The sequence below is a fragment of the Amia ocellicauda genome, chromosome 5 (assembly GCF_036373705.1).
Source record: "Amia ocellicauda isolate fAmiCal2 chromosome 5, fAmiCal2.hap1, whole genome shotgun sequence".
Classification (NCBI taxonomy): Eukaryota; Metazoa; Chordata; class Actinopteri; order Amiiformes; family Amiidae; genus Amia; species Amia ocellicauda.
In genome coordinates, this window is record NC_089854.1 from 14,324,477 (window position 1) to 14,344,710 (window position 20,234).

The 20,234-nt window shown below is 40.3% G+C and overlaps 1 protein-coding gene across 1 annotated transcript; it reads right to left on the bottom strand.

The window, feature by feature from the left end:
- Positions 1-13,287: 13,287 nt before the first annotated feature.
- On the bottom strand, positions 13,288-18,736 carry LOC136749549 (beta-1,4-galactosyltransferase galt-1). Its single transcript, XM_066703957.1, has 2 exons — positions 18,370-18,736; positions 13,288-15,856 (listed from the first exon to the last, which is right to left on the bottom strand). Exon 2 carries the CDS (start codon positions 15,845-15,847, stop codon positions 14,432-14,434), a length of 1,416 nt encoding a protein of 471 aa, XP_066560054.1. The 5' UTR covers positions 15,848-15,856; positions 18,370-18,736; the 3' UTR covers positions 13,288-14,431.
- Positions 18,737-20,234: the final 1,498 nt, after the last annotated feature.

Below are 20,234 nucleotides of genomic sequence, written 5' to 3' on the forward strand. Positions count from 1 at the left end.
TGAAATATCTCTATTACGGTCATCACCTCTCTTGCAAGTTGTTCAGCTGTTTCCCCTTCCAACTCCACAAAATCCAGTAGTTTGGATTCAATGGAGGTGCTGCCATCGTATATATTGCAACACCAGACTAGGATTGGGAGCAACTTCATGTGTCCATGATTGGATGTGTCTATGGGGATGGACTTAAATTCTACCTGGTCTGGTCTAGCAACTGAAAAAGATGCATTACAAATGGGACAGTGAACCATTTTTTCATCATGGCCTACAGGACATATAAATGGAAACTCTTTTTCCATTTGCCCATTGTAATGACATTTTTGTTTCTTAGAAAAACATACCTCCTTCTTCCTCTTAACTCTCTTTCTTCTCTCTTTCCTTTACTCCTCTTCACTCTTTCCCTTTACTCTTCTTCACTTTTCTCCCCTCCTTCCTCTCTTTACCTTTACTCCTCTTCCCCTCTGGTCTTTTCCTTCTCTAGCAGTCTTCCTCCTCTCATTAATGTCCTTCTCTCTTTCCCCTTGACTGTCTTACTCCTCTCAACCCTCCTTGCTTCATATTTGTAACTGAAATGGAAATTAGATTTTTTTTTATTTTTTTTATTTTTAAACTAGGATGCATATACTGGGTCAAAATGACCAGGCCTAATGTTTTTTTTTATTTCTGTATTGACTTGCCCAAACAATGTCATCATCTAATATTCCAGGAATCCAACATCATAGTTTTGTTTTTTTAATTTCTTCTTTTTTAAGTAAAAAGAGTTTTTGCATTACTTCCCCAAGTTTTCATGTGTGGGTCAAATGTATTATGTATTATGTATGGAGTTCAGTGAAATTGCACTCGTCAAACTGACCCTTTTATTTTGCTACAACAGTAAAATCAATGTAATTAATAGAGTATTTATTAAATACTCATTTTTAATGTTCAGTAATCACCATTTCTATTTCTCTGACTCCTTTTTAACTCATTGAGTAAAAGGAGTTTTTGCATTTCTACCCCTACTTTGCATATGCCAGCTCAATAATGACCCATTTATTTCTCGTGGAATTTGGTGGGAACATCCATAACTTTTACACGTTCATCATTATCAAAGTTAGAGAAATGTGTATTATATTATTATTAATTGCTAAAGGTAGCTAATATGTACAAATTTAGAAGGACGGAGAACAGCGACAGCAAAATGGTGTTCTGCAATGTGTTTCCACTTCATTTCCGCTGAGAGTGAAACGTTGGGCTTGTTTAGAAGACAAACTTTGCGAAATTTTCCAATTTTAGTATTGTGTTTCATAGTTTGTTGTATGACTGTACCCAAACCTTATTCTTAGAAAAATGTAATTTAAAGTTAGCTGTAGGGAGTGTAATTACTTAAAGTTGTGTGCAACATTAGCTAAAAAAGCTTGTTTACCTTTGCCATGTGCTGGCCAGAGGAAACCACCGCTGCCAAGCTCCATAACCACAATCCAATGAATGCTCACCCAGTTGAAGCCAAGCTGATTGTGTGGTCGTGCCAGACCAGGTGCTATATTTTGAAGTGTGTCATTAAAGGTGCAGCCTCCTAGGCAATAGTGGATACTGGAGCTACTAGCTCATTGCTGTGGCCCAGAGTGCTACCAGGTACCGAAAACTCCATGACACAATGGATTGACACCTCCACCACTTTTTAAAATGAAGTTACACCGATCAGCCATAACATTATGACCACTGACAGGTGAAGTGAATAACACTGATAATCTCATTATAATGGCACCTGTCAGTGGGTGGGATATTTTAGGCAGAAAGTGAAAATTTTGTCCTCAAATTTGATGTGTTAGATGCAGGAAAAATGGGCAAGCGTAAGGATCTGAGCGACTTTGACAAGGGCCAAATTGTGATGGCTAGACGACTGGGTCAGAGCATCTCCAAAACTGCAGCTCTTGTGGGGTGTTCCCGGTCTGCAGTGGTCAGTACCTATCAAAAGTGGTCCAAGGAAGGAAAAATGGTGAACCGGCGACAGGGTCATGGGCGGCCAAGGCTCACTGATGCATGTGGGGAGCTTCAATGTGCCTTGTCATAAATACTGTGAGGCTCTGGAACTCTACTGGAGGGATGGAACACAAATGTTTCACCATAGCATAAAGGTGATCACTTTTAATAATTTGTGGTGACCCTTCCCTCTAAGGGGACAAGTGGACCCAAACCATGCCAGGAAAATGCCCCCCACAGCATAACAGAGCCTCCAGACCCCCTCACTGTAGGGGTCAAGCGGTCAGTCCTGTACCGTTCTCTTGGTGTCGCCACACATGCACTCGCCCACTTGTCGAGAACACTAGCCAGTTGAGAGTCTTTGTAACTGAAGCTCCTGCCATTCATGCCCCAATAATGACCCATCTTTCAAAGTCAATTAGATCCTTTCCTCTTTCCATCTTGATCCAAAATCGAGGTCAACAGGCCTGCTCAGCATTTTTATACATGTCACAGAGCATGATAGGATGTTAATTGCTTAATTGTATCATGCAGTACACCTGAAAGTATGTACTTCTGGGCCACCTTCTCAAAGTTTGTGTGAGGGGCAATTATTTGAATGGAAATGGAAATGCTAATGAGTATCATTACATTGAAAACTATTGTATAGGAAATAAAGAGCCTACAGCTCCTATAAGCTAACATTTTAGGAGTAACACAAGATGACAGAAGCACCACAAAACATGATATGATTCTATATATACACTCACCTAAAGGATTATTAGGAACACCATACTAATACTGTGTTTGACCCCCTTTCGCCTTCAGAACTGCCTTAATTCTACGTGGCATTGATTCAACAAGGTGCTGAAAGCATTCTTTAGAAATGTTGGCCCATATTGATAGGATAGCATCTTGCAGTTGATGGAGATTTGTGGGATGCACATAAAGGGCACGAAGCTCCCGTTCCACCACATCCCAAAGATGCTCTATTGGGTTGAGATCTGGTGACTGTGGGGGCCAGTTTAGTACAGTGAACTCATTGTCATGTTCAAGAAACCAATTTGAAATGATTCGACCTTTGTGACATGGTGCATTATCCTGCTGGAAGTAGCCATCAGAGGATGGGTACATGGTCGTCATAAAGGGATGGACATGGTCAGAAACAATGCTCAGGTAGGCCGTGGCATTTAAACAATGCCCAATTGGCACTAAGGGGCCTAAAGTGTGCCAAGAAAACATCCCCCACACCATTACACCACCACCACCAGCCTGCACAGTGGTAACAAGGCATGATGGATCCATGTTCTCATTCTGTTTACGCCAAATTCTGACTCTACCATCTGAATGTCTCAACAGAAATCGAGACTCATCAGACCAGGCAACATTTTTCCAGTCTTCAACTGTCCAATTTTGGTGAGCTTGTGCAAATTGTAGCCTCTTTTTCCTATTTGTAGTGGAGATGAGTGGTACCCGGTGGGGTCTTCTGCTGTTGTAGCCCATCTGCCTCAAGGTTGTACGTGTTGTGGCTTCACAAATGCTTTGCTGCATACCTCGGTTGTAACGAGTGGTTATTTCAGTCAAAGTTGCTCTTCTATCAGCTTGAATCAGTCGGCCCATTCAACTCTGACCTCTAGCATCAACAAGGCATTTTTGCCCACAGGACTGCCGCATACTGGATGTTTTTCCCTTTTCACACCATTCTTTGTAAACCCTAGAAATGGTTGTGCGTGAAAATCCCAGTAACTGAGCAGATGATTCTATATATACACTCACCTAAAGGATTATTAGGAACACCATACTAATACTGTGTTTGACCCCCTTTCGCCTTCAGAACTGCCTTAATTCTACGTGGCATTGATTCAACAAGGTGCTGAAAGCATTCTTTAGAAATGTTGGCCCATATTGATAGGATAGCATCTTGCAGTTGATGGAGATTTGTGGGATGCACATAAAGGGCACGAAGCTCCCGTTCCACCACATCCCAAAGATGCTCTATTGGGTTGAGATCTGGTGACTGTGGGGGCCAGTTTAGTACAGTGAACTCATTGTCATGTTCAAGAAACCAATTTGAAATGATTCGACCTTTGTGACATGGTGCATTATCCTGCTGGAAGTAGCCATCAGAGGATGGGTACATGGTCGTCATAAAGGGATGGACATGGTCAGAAACAATGCTCAGGTAGGCCGTGGCATTTAAACAATGCCCAATTGGCACTAAGGGGCCTAAAGTGTGCCAAGAAAACATCCCCCACACCATTACACCACCACCACCAGCCTGCACAGTGGTAACAAGGCATGATGGATCCATGTTCTCATTCTGTTTACGCCAAATTCTGACTCTACCATCTGAATGTCTCAACAGAAATCGAGACTCATCAGACCAGGCAACATTTTTCCAGTCTTCAACTGTCCAATTTTGGTGAGCTTGTGCAAATTGTAGCCTCTTTTTCCTATTTGTAGTGGAGATGAGTGGTACCCGGTGGGGTCTTCTGCTGTTGTAGCCCATCTGCCTCAAGGTTGTACGTGTTGTGGCTTCACAAATGCTTTGCTGCATACCTCGGTTGTAACGAGTGGTTATTTCAGTCAAAGTTGCTCTTCTATCAGCTTGAATCAGTCGGCCCATTCTCCTCTGACCTCTAGCATCAACAAGGCATTTTTGCCCACAGGACTGCCGCATACTGGATGTTTTTCCCTTTTCACACCATTCTTTGTAAACCCTAGAAATGGTTGTGCGTGAAAATCCCAGTAACTGAGCAGATTGTGAAATACTCAGACCGGCCCGTCTAGCACCAACAACCATGCCACGCTCAAAATTGCTTAAATCACCTTTCTTTCCCATTCAGACATTCAGTTTGGAGTTCAGGAGATTGTCTTGACCAGGACCACACCCCTAAATGCATTGAAGCAACTGCCATGTGATTGGTTGGTTAGATAATTGCATTAATGAGAAATTGAACAGGTGTTCCTAATAATCCTTTAAGTGAGTGTATATATATATATATATAATACTGTGCAAAAGTTTTAGGCAGGTGTGAAAAAATGCTGTAAAGTAAGAATGCTTTCATAAATAGACGTTAATAGATTATATTTATTCATTTACTAAATGCAAAGTGAGTGACATAAGAAAAATCTAAATCAAATCCATATTTGGTGTGACCCTTTGCCTTTAAAACAGCATCAGTTCTTCTAGCTACACTTACACAAAGTCAGGAATTTTGTAGGCATATAGTCAGGTGTATGATTAAACAATTATGCATATCCTTCGTCTCTCTTGCATTTGAATACACATTGGTAATGCTGGGTGAGAACCATCCATTTCTAAAAATTACATTTGTGTTCTTACTGTATGAATGAAACCTCATATTTAAGGAATTTCAGTCTGGATTCCTTCTTCACTGACAATTTGGAAACTCTTACCTTTCACATAAGTTTATTAAGGTACTGGTAACTCGGCCGCCAATAAGTTACTGTACATTTTACACCATTCATTTTAACAGTGTATTTTAATTCTGAGACGTAGTGTATCACTGCAGCTAAATCCATGTAATCAATATATTTTGCAGAAATCTATCAAATACTAGTGATGATGGCCCTGCAAAATAACATGATTAAATTGTAATACCTGATGTATTCTGTTCTTAGCTAGTCAGTAGATAGGGTCAATTTGAATCCAACTAAAAAAATATGCTTATTTTTTTACTTTACTTTTAAATAAATTTGACGTATCTTCAGAGATGCATCGCTTGTTTACGTGGTTACTTGTTTAGTCAAGAGTTAGCTATATTTTGCACCTGTATTGTATTAACAATGGTGACTGTTTGTTAGTAAATTAGCAACTGACTTAACGCACTTCGTCCTTAGATTGACAAGCAGTTTCTGTAATTCAAAAGCGGTTACATTGTAGGCTGTTATTATTCAGTATTGTTGAGAGCTATTGTTCAGTGTAACTGCGTGTCGGCACGGTCTTTGTCTGTATTGACATTCAAAGTGGCCATTCATTGTACTATTAGCAGTCCTGCCTGGAAGGCATTGTGCCATCACGATAGCCTTGTGTACTGTCCTAATTAGCTACAGGTGGAGTATTGAACAGCCCCCTGGACCTCTGCGCCAGCAGTCAGCACCAGCAGCCTCAATGCCCCCATTCTGAAGGGCCACGCTTCCTAAGTGCAGGGACACTAGCTGCAGGACTCCAGCGAGGAGAAGACTGCGAGGAGACACCACACACCAACAGCAAGAAGCCATGTTGATCTCTCCGATTCCGGTTCTGCTCTCTCCTTCCTCTCAGTGTCCACCTGCACGCCATTGCTTCCCTAATCCTTCTAACCTCATCTCCCTGCCTCTCCCCTCCTCCTCCCTCCCCTCTACTCCACTCTCCAGAGGCCTGTGAAACTGCCACTCAGCTTCCAACAAGGCTGACTTCATCTCCGCCTTCACCTCCCACCACTCTCTGGACTTCCTTGCTCTCACCGAGATATGGATCTCCCCTGAGAACTCCCCTGCCGCCCTATCCTCTCTGTTTGTCCTGTCCCACTCCCCCCGTCTTACCGGGCGGGGAGGAGGAACAGGGCTCCTACTCTCCCCTTCTCTCCTCTTCTCTGTCCCCCCTTTCTCTCCTATAACAATTTTATTGTTTGCTTATAAGGGTGTGTATGGTTTGGCTCCTCAATATATAGCGGATCTCCTCTCTTACCATCACACCTCTAGATCTCTTTGGTCATCAAATAGTCTGCATCTGACTGTTCCCAGGTCACATCTAAAACTGAAGGGTGACCGTGCCTCTCAGTTGCAGCCCCACGACTCTGGAATAATTTACTTTCCAATATAAGGTTTTCTCCAACTTTTTATGGTTTTAAATCTCTTCTTAACTCAAATGTTTTCTGTAGCTTATGGAAATATGCAGGTTTAGTGTTACTCTTTTATTGTTATTGTGTTTTTCATGTGGTCTTTGTGTTTTGTTGATTTTGTACAGCACTTTGGCCAACTGTTATTGTTTGTAAATGTGCTATATAAATAAGTCACTGACTTACTGACTAACAGATTCGAAATCCATGCAGTGGAACTCACCTCTCCCTCTCACCTCTTCCTTCTAGTTCTCTACCATCCTCCCATCCTTCATCCTCCTTCCTGGATGAACTCGACTTTCTTCTCTCCTCCCTCCCCTCACTGTCCTCACCTACCATCCTCCTGAGAGAATTCAACATCCACCTCTCCAACCCCTCCCACTCTGCTGGATTTCTTCCTCTCCTTCACTCCTTTAACTTCTCTCTCTCCCCATCTCCCCCCACTCACAGGGCAGGCTGCCAGCTATATTTCATCTTCTATAGAGGCTGCTCCCCTTCGACACTTTCCATGATACCCATGGACATCTCAGACCACCACTTCATCTCCTTCTCCCTTTCTCTCCCCTCCCTCCCCACCGCACCCATTCCCTCTGTCACCTTCTGCCGTAATCTCTGCTCCGTCTCCCCCTCCACCCTTGCCTCCACTACTCTCACTCTCTTACTTTCCATTGAGTGTTTTTCCCATCTATCTGTCAACTGCGCTAACTCCTCTTTGTTCTCCTCCCTCACCTTCTCCCTTGATTCTCTCTGTCCTCTCACGTCTCGTCCTGTCCGTCCCTCCCCTCCTCAGCCGTGGATTTCTTCCATTCTCCGCTCAACCCGATCCAGTCTGCGTGCCACTGAACGGAAGTGGAAAAGGTCCAAACTCCCAGCTGCCCTCGAACTCTACCGCTCTCTACTGTCCATATTCTCCTCACCTCAGCCAAGAAGTCTTACTTCCAATCACTCTTTGAATCCTCTGTCAACAACCCCCGCAAACTCTACTCCACCTTCTCCTCCCTCTTTGCCCCCCCCTCCTCCTCCCTCAACTCTCACGGAAGATGATTTTGCCTCCTTCTTCTTCTCCAAGATCAAAGTGTAGCGTAAGGTACACTTATAAATTTCAATTAAAGAAGTGAATTTATAGTATCACCTTATCACGAATCCTGTAATAATTGGACGCAGACACCAATTCCAAAGATATAAATTGTCAAATTTATTCAAAAACAAAGACTAAATGTAGCACTACACTAATTATACAAAAGGGAAAAACTAATTAAAATTCAACTCTAGATCAACAAATCAAAGACAAATCACTTCCATGACCAAATCAAAGACCATGGGATCGCATATGATAACACACAAATCGTTAAACAAAAAAGGTTATAAACACATTGACTACAATACCGGTTAGTAAGACGAAGGTGAGTCTCTCATTAGTATTGTTAGTCAGACATTAAATAACTACGCAGGTTAGTATTTATGTCAGGTAACTTCTCGTTATATATATATCAGTCTCATTTACGTTTAGGTGCCGAGAAAGATCCTATCATTACTTGTTACCAATTTCCATTAACTGATTATTATTCAATGATTAAGGATAGGCAGGGCCACCTATAATCTGGTGTCTATTAACTTGTGTCAATTTCAGACTAAACAGTTAAACAGGAATGAGAAGATATTTCTCGGCGTTGACAGATTTTATTTCTAAAATTATCAACAAAACAGTTTAATGCAACACATTTATATTTAAGAAAACGAAATGATATTACACATTCTAGAGTTATGAATCACAGATTAACATTTCTAATTGATTTCTCAAATGTCATGAATGATGAACTCCAAACTGTTAAACTTATCTGAACTTCGTCACAGAGAGGCCTCTCTGGCTTTGGGCTCAGATAACAGCACACGGCATGAGGTCCGTGTGGTTGGGAACAAAGGCAGTCCGGTTCGGCTTTGTCCAAGAACTTCCACTCAGTCGATGCACCTGGAAGTTGGGGTTTCGCGAATGTAGAGTTTTTTCCAAACAGATTTTCCACTGGTTTGAAGGCTCCAAGGTTGTGCACAAAATCTTCTTGGCAAGCAGGGTTTCCATCGTAGTTACTTGAAGACAAAGTCTTTGAGGAAAGCAGGGCCCTGTTCGTTCCAAGGGTCAAGTTTCTTAAGACTCAAATAGCTATTTAAATGACTGAAAACTTTCGTATTAGTCAATTGTCCAGCTGTAAAACTCCACTGATCAGGTGGGCACAGGCGGGCATGCGCAGTCTGTAAAGTTCTTTATTTAATAAAGTCCCTTAAAAGAATTTCTCCTTCTCCCAGTTTAACTCTTCTGTTGCCGGCAAAGACTTGGTTGGTTTCTGGTTCCAGTTCGGGCAACAGAGCTACAGGTTGAGCTGTGGCAGCGAGATACTGGTCCGGTTGAGAGAGAGAGAGAGAGAGACTGTGCGCTGTTCTTTATAGTCTGTCAGATCAATAGGTGATTGGTTCTTGAGTTTTTGAGATTGGATTTTGGTTTCAGCCCCCAGTGTCCTATTGGAGGGGGGCTTGATTTATGACTGATGTCAATCCATGCCATCTTTTGGAAATGCCGGTTGGCCCAGGTTCGTAGCTCTGTGTCTGGATTTCGGCTCTCGTCCATTTCAAAGAGTTTTTATTACCTACAGGCCCCCTTCCCCAGACATTTCACAGCAGGATTCCAAATTATTTGGCCTATTCTCGGTGCCATCCTCCCAAAACTGTCACTTTGATGTAAACCAGTTCCACACTTTAAGGAAATCCGATAACTTTGGTGGGAGAGGTCTTCTTTAGATCAGTGCATCAGCTCAGAGCTAAAATGCTCTTATCAAAATACACCCAACATAATGCTACAAAAGACATCCACAAGCTCTTCAACAGTCTCACCTCCTCTCCCATCACACCCAAGTCTCCCACTGACCAAGCTTCCTTTTCTTCACCCTCTCCCTACTCACCTCCTCCAATCGACTGCTCCTGATCTTCTCCCCTTCATCTCCTCCCTCCTCAACTTCTCACTCCTCTCTGGCTGTTTCCCCTCTGCATTTAAACAAGCTGCTGTCATCCTACTCCTCAAGAAACTGACCCTTGACCCCACCTGTCCTCAGAACTACAGCCCTGTCTCCCTACTCCCCTTCGTCTCAAAGACCATCGAGTGTGCTGTCCACCATCAGCTCTCTGCATTTCTCACTCACTCCTGGATCCTCTGTAATCCGGCTTCCGCACAGCACACTCCACTGAGACGGTTCTCCTGGCAGTCACTGACTCCCTCAGCTGTGCTCGGGCGGCATCCCTCTCCTCAGTCCTTATCCTCCTTGACCTCTCCGCAGCATTTGACACCGTCGATCACTCCATCCTCCTCTCCTGCCTCACTGACCTTGGAATCTCTGGGACTGCTCTCGCCTTGTTCTCCTCCTACCTCAGCGACCCGACCTACCAAGTGACATGGTGAGGTTCCTCATCCACCCCCAACCTCTCCTTACAGGCATACTCCAAGGCTCCGTCCTGGGCCCCCTCCTGTTCTCTCTCTACACTCGCTCCCTGGGCCCCCTCATCACATCCCATGGTTTCTCCTACCACTTCTATGCAGATGATTCCCAGATCTCCACCACCCCCCCTCCTCACTTTCTGCTGCTCTCTCCATCTCAATCCCTTTGGAATCTACGACACTCTTTTTCTTCCACTAAAAACCTAGGAGTCACCCTCGATCCTGTGCTCTCCTTCACTCAGCACATCATCATGCTGACACGCACTTGTAGATTCTTCCTGAGCAACATACACTGAATCTGACCCTTCCTCACCAACTACTCGACTCAGCTACTTGTCCAGTCACTGGTCCTCTCTTGCCTGGACTACTGCACCTCCCTCCTGGCCGGCCTGCCTGCAACTAGGGCTGTGCAATATGATGATATATATTGTGTGACGATAGAAAACGTCTACATATTATGCTCTATCGTTTTTATCGTCGTGTTGCAAATCCTACTCTTTACAGCAGTATTTTTTGTCATTTGGACAACGCTTTGCGTTCTCCCCGGTTCTTCCACATGTGTCGGATGCAGGTAAGAATTGTGCATTCAGACACACAAACAGACATGGTGGAGAGTGAACTCGACACAGAATAACCAAAATAACTATTTTGTATTAACACATGCTGTACCAGTAAGTAGAATCAAAACACAACAGTCAGAGAAGAAATCTACCTGTTCAGCAAATGTTAAATGCGCCACTATAAACCTGGATGTGGTAAATCTACCTGAATCTATACCCTTTTACAGTGCATGTGTTGCATGATTACTATTACTTGTGTTATTGTTATGATGCGACAGTAAATTATTCTGTGTATTTGTGTACATATATATCCCATAAAAACATAACACACGTAATAGTAATCACACAACACTGTAATGTTATAGCGCTGTAATGTTGCATTCTGCATATATTTACCTGCATGTGGTATTGCTTAGTTTTGCATATTTAATTATTAAATAAAGACTTGTTGTTTAAATGTCTTTGGTCTTATTTTGTAGCTTGATTGGAAAAAAACAAGAAATATTGATATATATATATCGTGTATCGCCCAAACTTCTAAAAATATTGATATTATTTTTAAGTCATATCACCCAGCCTTACCTGCAACTACTTCCCGCCCGCTCCAGCTCATCCAGAACTCTGCGGCTCGTCTGGTATTCTCTCTGCCCCGATTCACACACTCTACCCCACTGCTCCGCTCCCTCCACTGGCTCCTGATATCGGCACGCATTCAAGACATTGACCCTCACCTACCACTGTCTCGACCACACTGCACCAAGCTACCTTCAGACACTCGTCTCTCCATACATCCCCTCCAGACCACTGCCCTCTTCCGGTGCCAGAAGACTAACTCTGCCTCCTCTGCACTCCCCTTCCTCCAGAGCCGCTCCTTCTCATCCCTGCCCCCTAAGTGGTGGAACGACCTTCCCACTGAAGTCAAAACAGCAGAGTCCCTGACCTCCTTCCAGCGCTTACTCAAGACACATCTTTTCAGACAGTACTTGTAATTTAGTCATTTACTCTCTTGTATGATAGCACTTATACAACGTTTATCACACTACTTGCCTTGCGTTACTAGCACTCATACTATTTTAATTTCCCCTATGCTCCCTTTACCTTGGCCCTTGACTGTGACCTAACATCTTGTCTGCACTCAGCTTTGAAAATCCAGGATGTACAACCTCATATTGTATTCACTTGTGTAAACTGGAATTTGTAAAATGTATTATGCTTTGAATTGCACTGTGTAATGTAAATTTGAATTCGTAATGTTTTATGCCTTTTGCACTTTATATTGCGCTTGTAAGTCGCCCTGGTTAAGGGCATCTGCCAAGAAATAAATAATAATAATAAATTACATTGCAAATACCTGTAGACTCATATATTAATTCTAGAAAAAAAAAAAAACAACAATGGGAAATTACATTTGACGGTGTAAATTTAAGTGATTAACTGGATTTCATTACTGTTGCTAATTATATAATTATAATACAGAATATTTAGACAATTTGACCAAAGTCTTTTTTGGCAGACCTCTAAAATCACATTGGTGTTACTTGGGGATTTTTTGTCAGTTTCTGGACATTGTAGGTTGCTTAATTGCAGTGAGTTTGAAGCAATGACAAGAGGTTTGATAATTGATTTTTTTTTTAAATAAGGTTACATCCATCCTTTTTTTGAAACCACTTATCCTGGTGAGGGTCATGGGGAAGCTGATCCTGGCAGGCATAGGGCACAAGCCAGGAATACACCCAGGACAGGACACCAGTCCTTCAATGGGCAACACACACACACCTACCTACAGGGCAATTTAGCTTGGCCAATTAACCTAACCCATGTCTTTGGACAGTGGGAGGAAACTGGAGTGCCCAGAGGAAACCCACACAGACACTGGGAGAACATGCCAACTCCACACAGACAGGCACCCCGAGCCAGGACTCGACCCCAGGACCCATGGAGCCGTAGGCAGCAGCGCAAGCCACCGTGCCACCATGCCGCTCACTAAGGGTACATAGTATGTGGTATTTGTCAGCCCTAACAGCAAGATTTACTTAATTTCATAATTTTATGTTAAAAAAACTAAGGTATATTGAGCCAGGTGTGTAAAGAAGAAATGAAAAAGTTCAGCAAAAACACAGAAAATCTGAAGTCCTACATATGCATTGGTCAACACAGAGTTCAACACTACTGCAAGAAAACACTGAAAACTCTGTTCTCTGTATGAGATGTAAACATTTATTTACAAGTCGTCTTTAACAGTACTTGTACATTTTCCAGGCTGTGATTAATCAATCAAAATTAACCCCCTTATATACATACACACACACACACACACATATATATATATATATATATATATATATATATATATATATATATATATATATATATATATAATGGATTATTTATGTGTGTATATATATATATATACACACATAAATAATCCATTATATATATATATATATATATATATATATATATATATATATGTCTAAAATACATTTCATAATATATTTCTGTAACATACCTTAAAGAGACAAGTCATACCAAACAATTTGACATTTGTATCTACCTAAAAATTCAGGTTACTTTTTGTCACAGTTTAATACTATTAAATGCTTGAAATGAAGTTTTAAGTTGAAGATTCATGTCTATATTCTTTGTTTCAAAACATATTTTTAAATCAGATCAAATAAGTGATAGCTTGAATTTTTTAACATCTTTATCTTAGGCAGTTTAATAAAGTACATTGGGAAGACATGGCTATTTATGGTGATTTATACAAATAAATACTGTAGATATCCAGATTTTGAGTACAAGGTTTGATAGTTTTAAATTGTATTCATGTAATTAATTCATAATTTATTGTCAGAACGTTTCTGACAAAGATATACGCATTTTAGTATATTAGGAACACATTCTGCTATAGATTATGAGATCTGTTATTTTATAATCACATTTTAGACATAACCAGCCAAATGTAGGACTTAAAAGCTAAACATACTGTGTATACTACAACGGCATTACTTGCTACACAAACATTATAGAGTGTCTACCCAAAAAGGTTTTAAGGTAAGAAAAACTTAGGGAGAGAACAATAGGGTGAAAACACTGGTTATATCTTTACCCCTTATAATGATGTTCTATTTCATTGCAAAACTAAAAACAGGTCTTTAATCAAAGCATAATCTGTTTATAATAATATAATTAAACTATTATTTTGGCTTACACACGTGTCTCCTTAAGGTACAATTCAAAGGAATATTGTAAAATATAATTCTCATCACATGAAATGCACTTTTACAATCAATATCAGTCATATTACTTCAATTCTCTCAAAACCCTTTGTTTCCTCTTCTTAAAATGATAAACTCATCAGTCACTTATGATTTACCGTGTACTGTCGAAGGCACTGTGAACTATGTATTAAAAAATATCTTTCTACTTTGTGACAGTTCTAAAGATGAGTGCCCAGCAGTGTATAAAAATGTTATATTAAATAAGTAAATGATTCAGCTCAGAAGCTTTTCCCTTTACATATTGACTTCAACATTGGTAAAAAAAAACTTTGGCATAACACTCTTACACCCAATGGACACTTAATGGAAGCATAAGTGAAATATAACTTAAGTTGCTTTAACCCTCTCTAAGTTGCTTTTCTTTAACACTTCATTAACAGCTGGTACCAACTTTTCTGAGTAACTCCACAAATGGTCATCTCGGATTAGGTCTGATTGGTGCAGATCATGCCTCTGAGGCCGCCTGATGTGGTACATCCGTGCAAAATTCTGTTGGACTCTTATAGAATGATATTCAAAGTTCAAAAACCCGTGGACTGTGACATCATGCACCAACCTGGGGTTCACAATGACTTTGAAAGCATTAAAAACCCCTGCTTCATTTGGCTCTCGGAAAATGTGCTCCAGCACATTAACGCCAGGGATGTCTTTCCATTCCTGCAGATGGAACCTACCACTCTTTTCATTTATGTTTTGAGGGAAAACATGGCTCTCAAACTCAAAACCCGTGTGTAGACCATACTGCTGTTCAAGGTCTTCCATCATCTCATTCCAGGTCCTGTGCTTTAGGGGTAGAATGATCTCATCAATGTCATTCAGGGCTACGTATTTGGTCTTGTACATGTACCTGTACACACAGTCATTGAGGGCTGCCAGCTGGCCGTAGTAGTGCAGATCTCCAGGAAATTCAGAAGGGCGCCATCCACCAGAAACGTTGATGTAGGACGTGATCGGCCAAGGTATGATGTCCACGAGGCCTGTGCTGTGGTAGAAATCCAGCAACCTTTGTGTGTCTGGGCTACAGCTGTTTTTGTAGATGGCCACTTTCTGGACCCCTAGCAGTTTGTACATCTCAATAGTCTGCACAAGCTGCAATATGTTGTTGAAATTTCCAAACATGGTCGAAATGCACACTGTGAAGTCGTAAGGGAAGGCGTTGGTCTGGGGCTGGCTGTTGTGTATTGGAAGGAAAGACACATCTTGGTCCCCTCCCAAGGGAGTGTAAACTGCCAGGTGTGTTGAGAGGCTGCAACCTTGAGGGATATTGCAAAACAGGTCTGCTGTGCCATAGACGAAGCCGAAGTGGTCACTGTGGATGTGACACTGCGCTCTACTTGTGAACTTGCGGCCACCGCAACAGAACAGACAGTGGTGATCAGCCATCTCTGACCGGTAAACTATAGAAATAACACGGACATGCTCTGAATCCTGCTTGTCTAAATAAGCAGCAACTACAATTGTTTTCGTGCCTCTGACGGGAACCAAGGGGTCGATCTTTGCAGAGGCACCACACACCTCTGGAGGATTGGGAGACTCTGTGGCTTGATTTATTTTCATTGGAGGAATTTCATTATTCCCTTGTGTGTTGTTGTTTCCCTGTAAGTCTCCTGTGTTCGGCTTCTTAAACTCCATATAAGTTTTATTGTAAGCCAGAAATATTAACAGGGTGATGATGATAAAACATATGGAACAAAATAGGTACTTTCTTTTGTAGAGAGAAGTTGATCCTTTGTCATGCACCATGTCAACCAACTATGAAAAGAAAAGAAAGAAACAATTAAACAAGTTATTTTTTTATCCAGATCATATATTTCTATATTTTAATTGCAAACATATTAGATGTCTCTGAATATCCCTGTGAGCACAGTATACTCAATTATCAAGAAATACAAGGTGCATTGTACCACCCAGACACTGCCTAGATCAGATTGTCCCTCCAAACTGAGCAACTGGGCAAGGAGGAAACTGCTATGGGGATGTTTCTCCTCCATTGTTAGGATGGAGGAAAAAATGATGCAGCAAAGTACAGGCAAATACTAGAGGGAAGCTGTTTCAATCTGCTAAACACTAACAAATTCACATTTCAGCAGGACAATGATACAGTAGCCCAAAGCTACACTGGAGTGGCTAAAGAATATGAAAATGAATGTCCTTCAGTGCCCCAATAAAAGTCATGACTTGAATCCTACTGAGAATCAGTTGAAACACTTGAAAACTGCTGTCCTTAAGTGATCCCCAAGCAGCTTAAGAGAGCTTGAGCAAACCTGCCAAATAGAATGGGCAAATACTGCACCACACTAGTGTGCAAAGTTGGTAGAGTCTTACCCAAAAAGACCTATAGGTGTAATTACTGACAAAGGTGCTTCCACCAAATATTGGGTTGTGAATTATGCATGGGCTTGAGTATTCGAATATCCAAAGGGATGTTAGTATTCTGAATATGTATGCAATCAATGTATTTCATTGTATTCCCTTTAGTTTTGACTGATATTTCTTGTACCTTAACTGACCCTTAAAAGTCTTCAGTTTGAGGATTCAAGCTTTGAATAAAATATTAAGTTTTAAAATGTGTATTTGTATGCATGATTTTGTAATTTCCCAAAATGGGACAGCATAGGAAGGGTCTGAATACCTTTGCAAGGCACTGTATGTGTGTGTGTATGTGTGTGTGTGTGTGTGTGTGTGTGTGTGTGTGTGTGTGTGTGTGTGTGTGTGTGTGTGTACAATAACTACACTCCAGAGAGACAATAGTCACACCCTTGAACAAGGTACTGTACCTAGATTGCTCCAGTAAAAACCCAGCTGTATAAATGGGTATGTACAAATAATGTGATATATTGTAACAACTGTAAGTCATCCTGGATAAGGATGTCTGCTAAGAAATATACTAATAACTTACATGAAAAATAATGGAAATACACCTGGTCTGTATTCAAACTTTTGAGATGGGCCTAAATTACATGTGCATACAATTTATCTTTGCAACAATCATACCAACCAGAAATAAGTCACACGTTTCACATTTCCTCATTTTACTGCTATAATTTCAGACTGACATGCCAGAGACAACGTTTAGAAACTCCATTCAGTTATTAGGCATGATATGTTTATTTACATTCTCATTAGGTTCTTTTGTCAAAATGGTGAATTTCATGAAAAACAAGCTTTTAAATGTGAATTTTCATCCACCATTTTCAACACAAAATATGAAAGGAATCCTTGTCATTACTGGAATGTGTTCAACGGTTACAGTGTGTGACAAAAGTGTACAAAACAAAGTAACCAAGGAAGGAAGTGTGTCACAGCAGTGTTTATTTGTTCATTGCTACAGCCTACGTTTGGGTTGCAATACAGTTTAAACGTGTGGACCTAGTGCATAAGTGCTATAAAAAATGTGCATACTGCCCGTCCGTTTTGACTCACTTATCCTCAATTATTTGCAGTATGGTCCACGTTGAATTGGGGTATTCATGTTTGAAAGCTGAGAGAAAGAACCGGAAGAGTAGATGTATTGAAGCATAATGTGTGTGTACTCATGACTGCTGTTGCTCACTTCGTTCTTCGGGTTCTTTATTTATTTATTGACTTATTTATTTCAATGTTATAGTCAAATAGCCCACCCCAGTGTAGATGAACCACGTCGCTTCCATTACGGAACAAATTCCACGTTTTGTGACTGTGAAAAACAAACACTGGCACAAATGATCGATGCAGAAATATGGGAATCCAAAACGAAAGTAAATGTTACGGCTTTCACAGGGGTGGGTTATTTTTTATTTTATATATACACACACACACATATACACATGTTTTTAAGTCGCTTAAGTGTTTTAATTAGCTGTCGATTGACATTTAACTACCAAATCAGACCATTAAAGATAAATAACGGTTTCACAAATTGCTTATATCTGGCTTTGTGAGTTACAGTAGATTATAAATAACCCCTTCTTCATCAGTTATTTTGTTTCCTTCTGTTTATACGCCATGTATATCCTATATTCTTATAATATGGAGCATATTAACCAAAATGTCAGTTTGCAAATATTCATGCATTAAATCACAAACGTTTACAATTTGTTTAATTGTTTTGTGGTTAAAGAAATCCACTACACCCTACAAACCAATTCTAAAGTTGTGTTTGTGTAGCTTATGCGTTGTTGCTGTTTTTTTTGTTTTTGTTTTTTTATGATGATTATTTAAATAGTAGAGGCTGATGTACAGGCAGTTACTTTGTAAACTGGTAGACATCTAAAATATTCTCTTACCTCCCGTTTCCGTATTAGAAGTATTTACCAAGCTGAATCAAACATGTTTTCCTGGGTCTGCTACGTGTTGCCGGCTATACACAGCAAAGACAAACTTAACACACATTTCCCATCAAGTTAATCTTTACATTATGTGTCCAATGCAGTTAACCTTTGATACTCGAATCAGGATCGTCCATTTCCAAAATAGTGCCTACTTCTGTTTTTTTTTTTTTGTTGTTGTTAAAATAATACATACAAAAACACCACGCTACTTATACCTCTTTAGATTTTATCTTGTGCTTTTTTGAGCCTCTTCCCTTTCCTGAAGCATAATATTCACATTACTGACAGCTGAAAGGAGCACTTTTCAGTCGCCTCTTCCGGCGCTATATGCGGTTTAACCGTGTCGGTGTGTTATGCCCCTCAACCCTTAAACTTGTTCACTTTTCCCAGATGAGCCCCTGCCCTTTTAATGTTTTCTGCACTTTACTGCATCATGGAATGTATTCAACAAAACAAATATAGTTTAGCTGATATGATTATCATTTTATATTGACTGATCACAAAAAATGTTCTCTCACTAATTTATTTTACACATTATTCTGAATCATTATTATTATTATTATTGTTGTTGTTGTTGTTGTTGTTAGTGGTGGTGACTGGAGTAATATTCGTGTTACATCAAAAAAGGTGATTTCTTTACTTGCCGTTGCTTATGGCAAGCCGTTGTGACATTTAATCCATAATTGCTGATATCAAGAATACAATGGCTGATATCAGCAATTCATGGTACGTCGTTGTGACATGTAATCCTTAACCGGATGTTAATTAGTATGCATTTTTGATATCAAAAATACAATTGTTATCAAGAATACAATTGCTGATATCAGAAATACAATTCTTGATATCAACAATTAACTGCCAATTGTTGATATCAACAATTGTAGTTCTGGTATCAACAATTGTATTTCTGATATCAACAATTGTATTTTGGATATCATAAATTGTATTTTGCCTATCAGAAATTGAATTCTTGATATAAAAAATGCATACTAATTAGCATCCGGTTCAATTTTTGATATCAAAAAATCATACTAATTAATTAGCATCCGGTTTCGACTGCTTTCAGTGTTATAGTTACTCCCATTCTTAGGAACAGTCCCCCAGTAGATGTGAGTAACTCAGCCCTCAGACTGGCATCCTCTCATTGTTGATGTCTGGCACTGCCCTGTTCACAGTCAACCTCAGCGGTATTGCCCTTCTCTACTGGCATTGTCCTGTTTATTTGTGTGTTTCTCCTTGATAGTTTGTAGAAAAAAAGATTACACACACGCACATCTGAATACCTTAGGAGGTGCTGGGTATCGAAAAAGATCATATCAAATAATCCTGGTCTCTAGTTTCTATATTTTATTTTATTTTTTATTTATATTTATATCTGATACATGTATTCATAATGATCTGAAAATAATGGGGCGGAGTGTAAAGGGTTAAGTTACACGTCAACAGATGTTAATTAGTATGCATTTTTGATATCAAAAATTCAATTTATGATATCCACAATACCATTTCTGATATCAAAAATACCAGATCATTCTTGATATCAGAAATGGCATTGTGGATATCAGAAATTTAATTCTTGCTATCAGCAATTATGGATTAAATGTCACAACGGCTTACCATAGTTGCTCATGTTGGAAGTGCACATTGTATTGTCAACATGTCTTTTTCGTGTACTAGTAGGCTGGTGTGGGTATTTACAGTGTAAATGGTGTCAATCTTTAAAGGGTACACGTAGTCTTAAACATTGCAAGAAACAGAGGAAAGTTTTACAAGTTGTACAGTTCAATCACACATTCGAAAGATGACGAGGTACAGATATA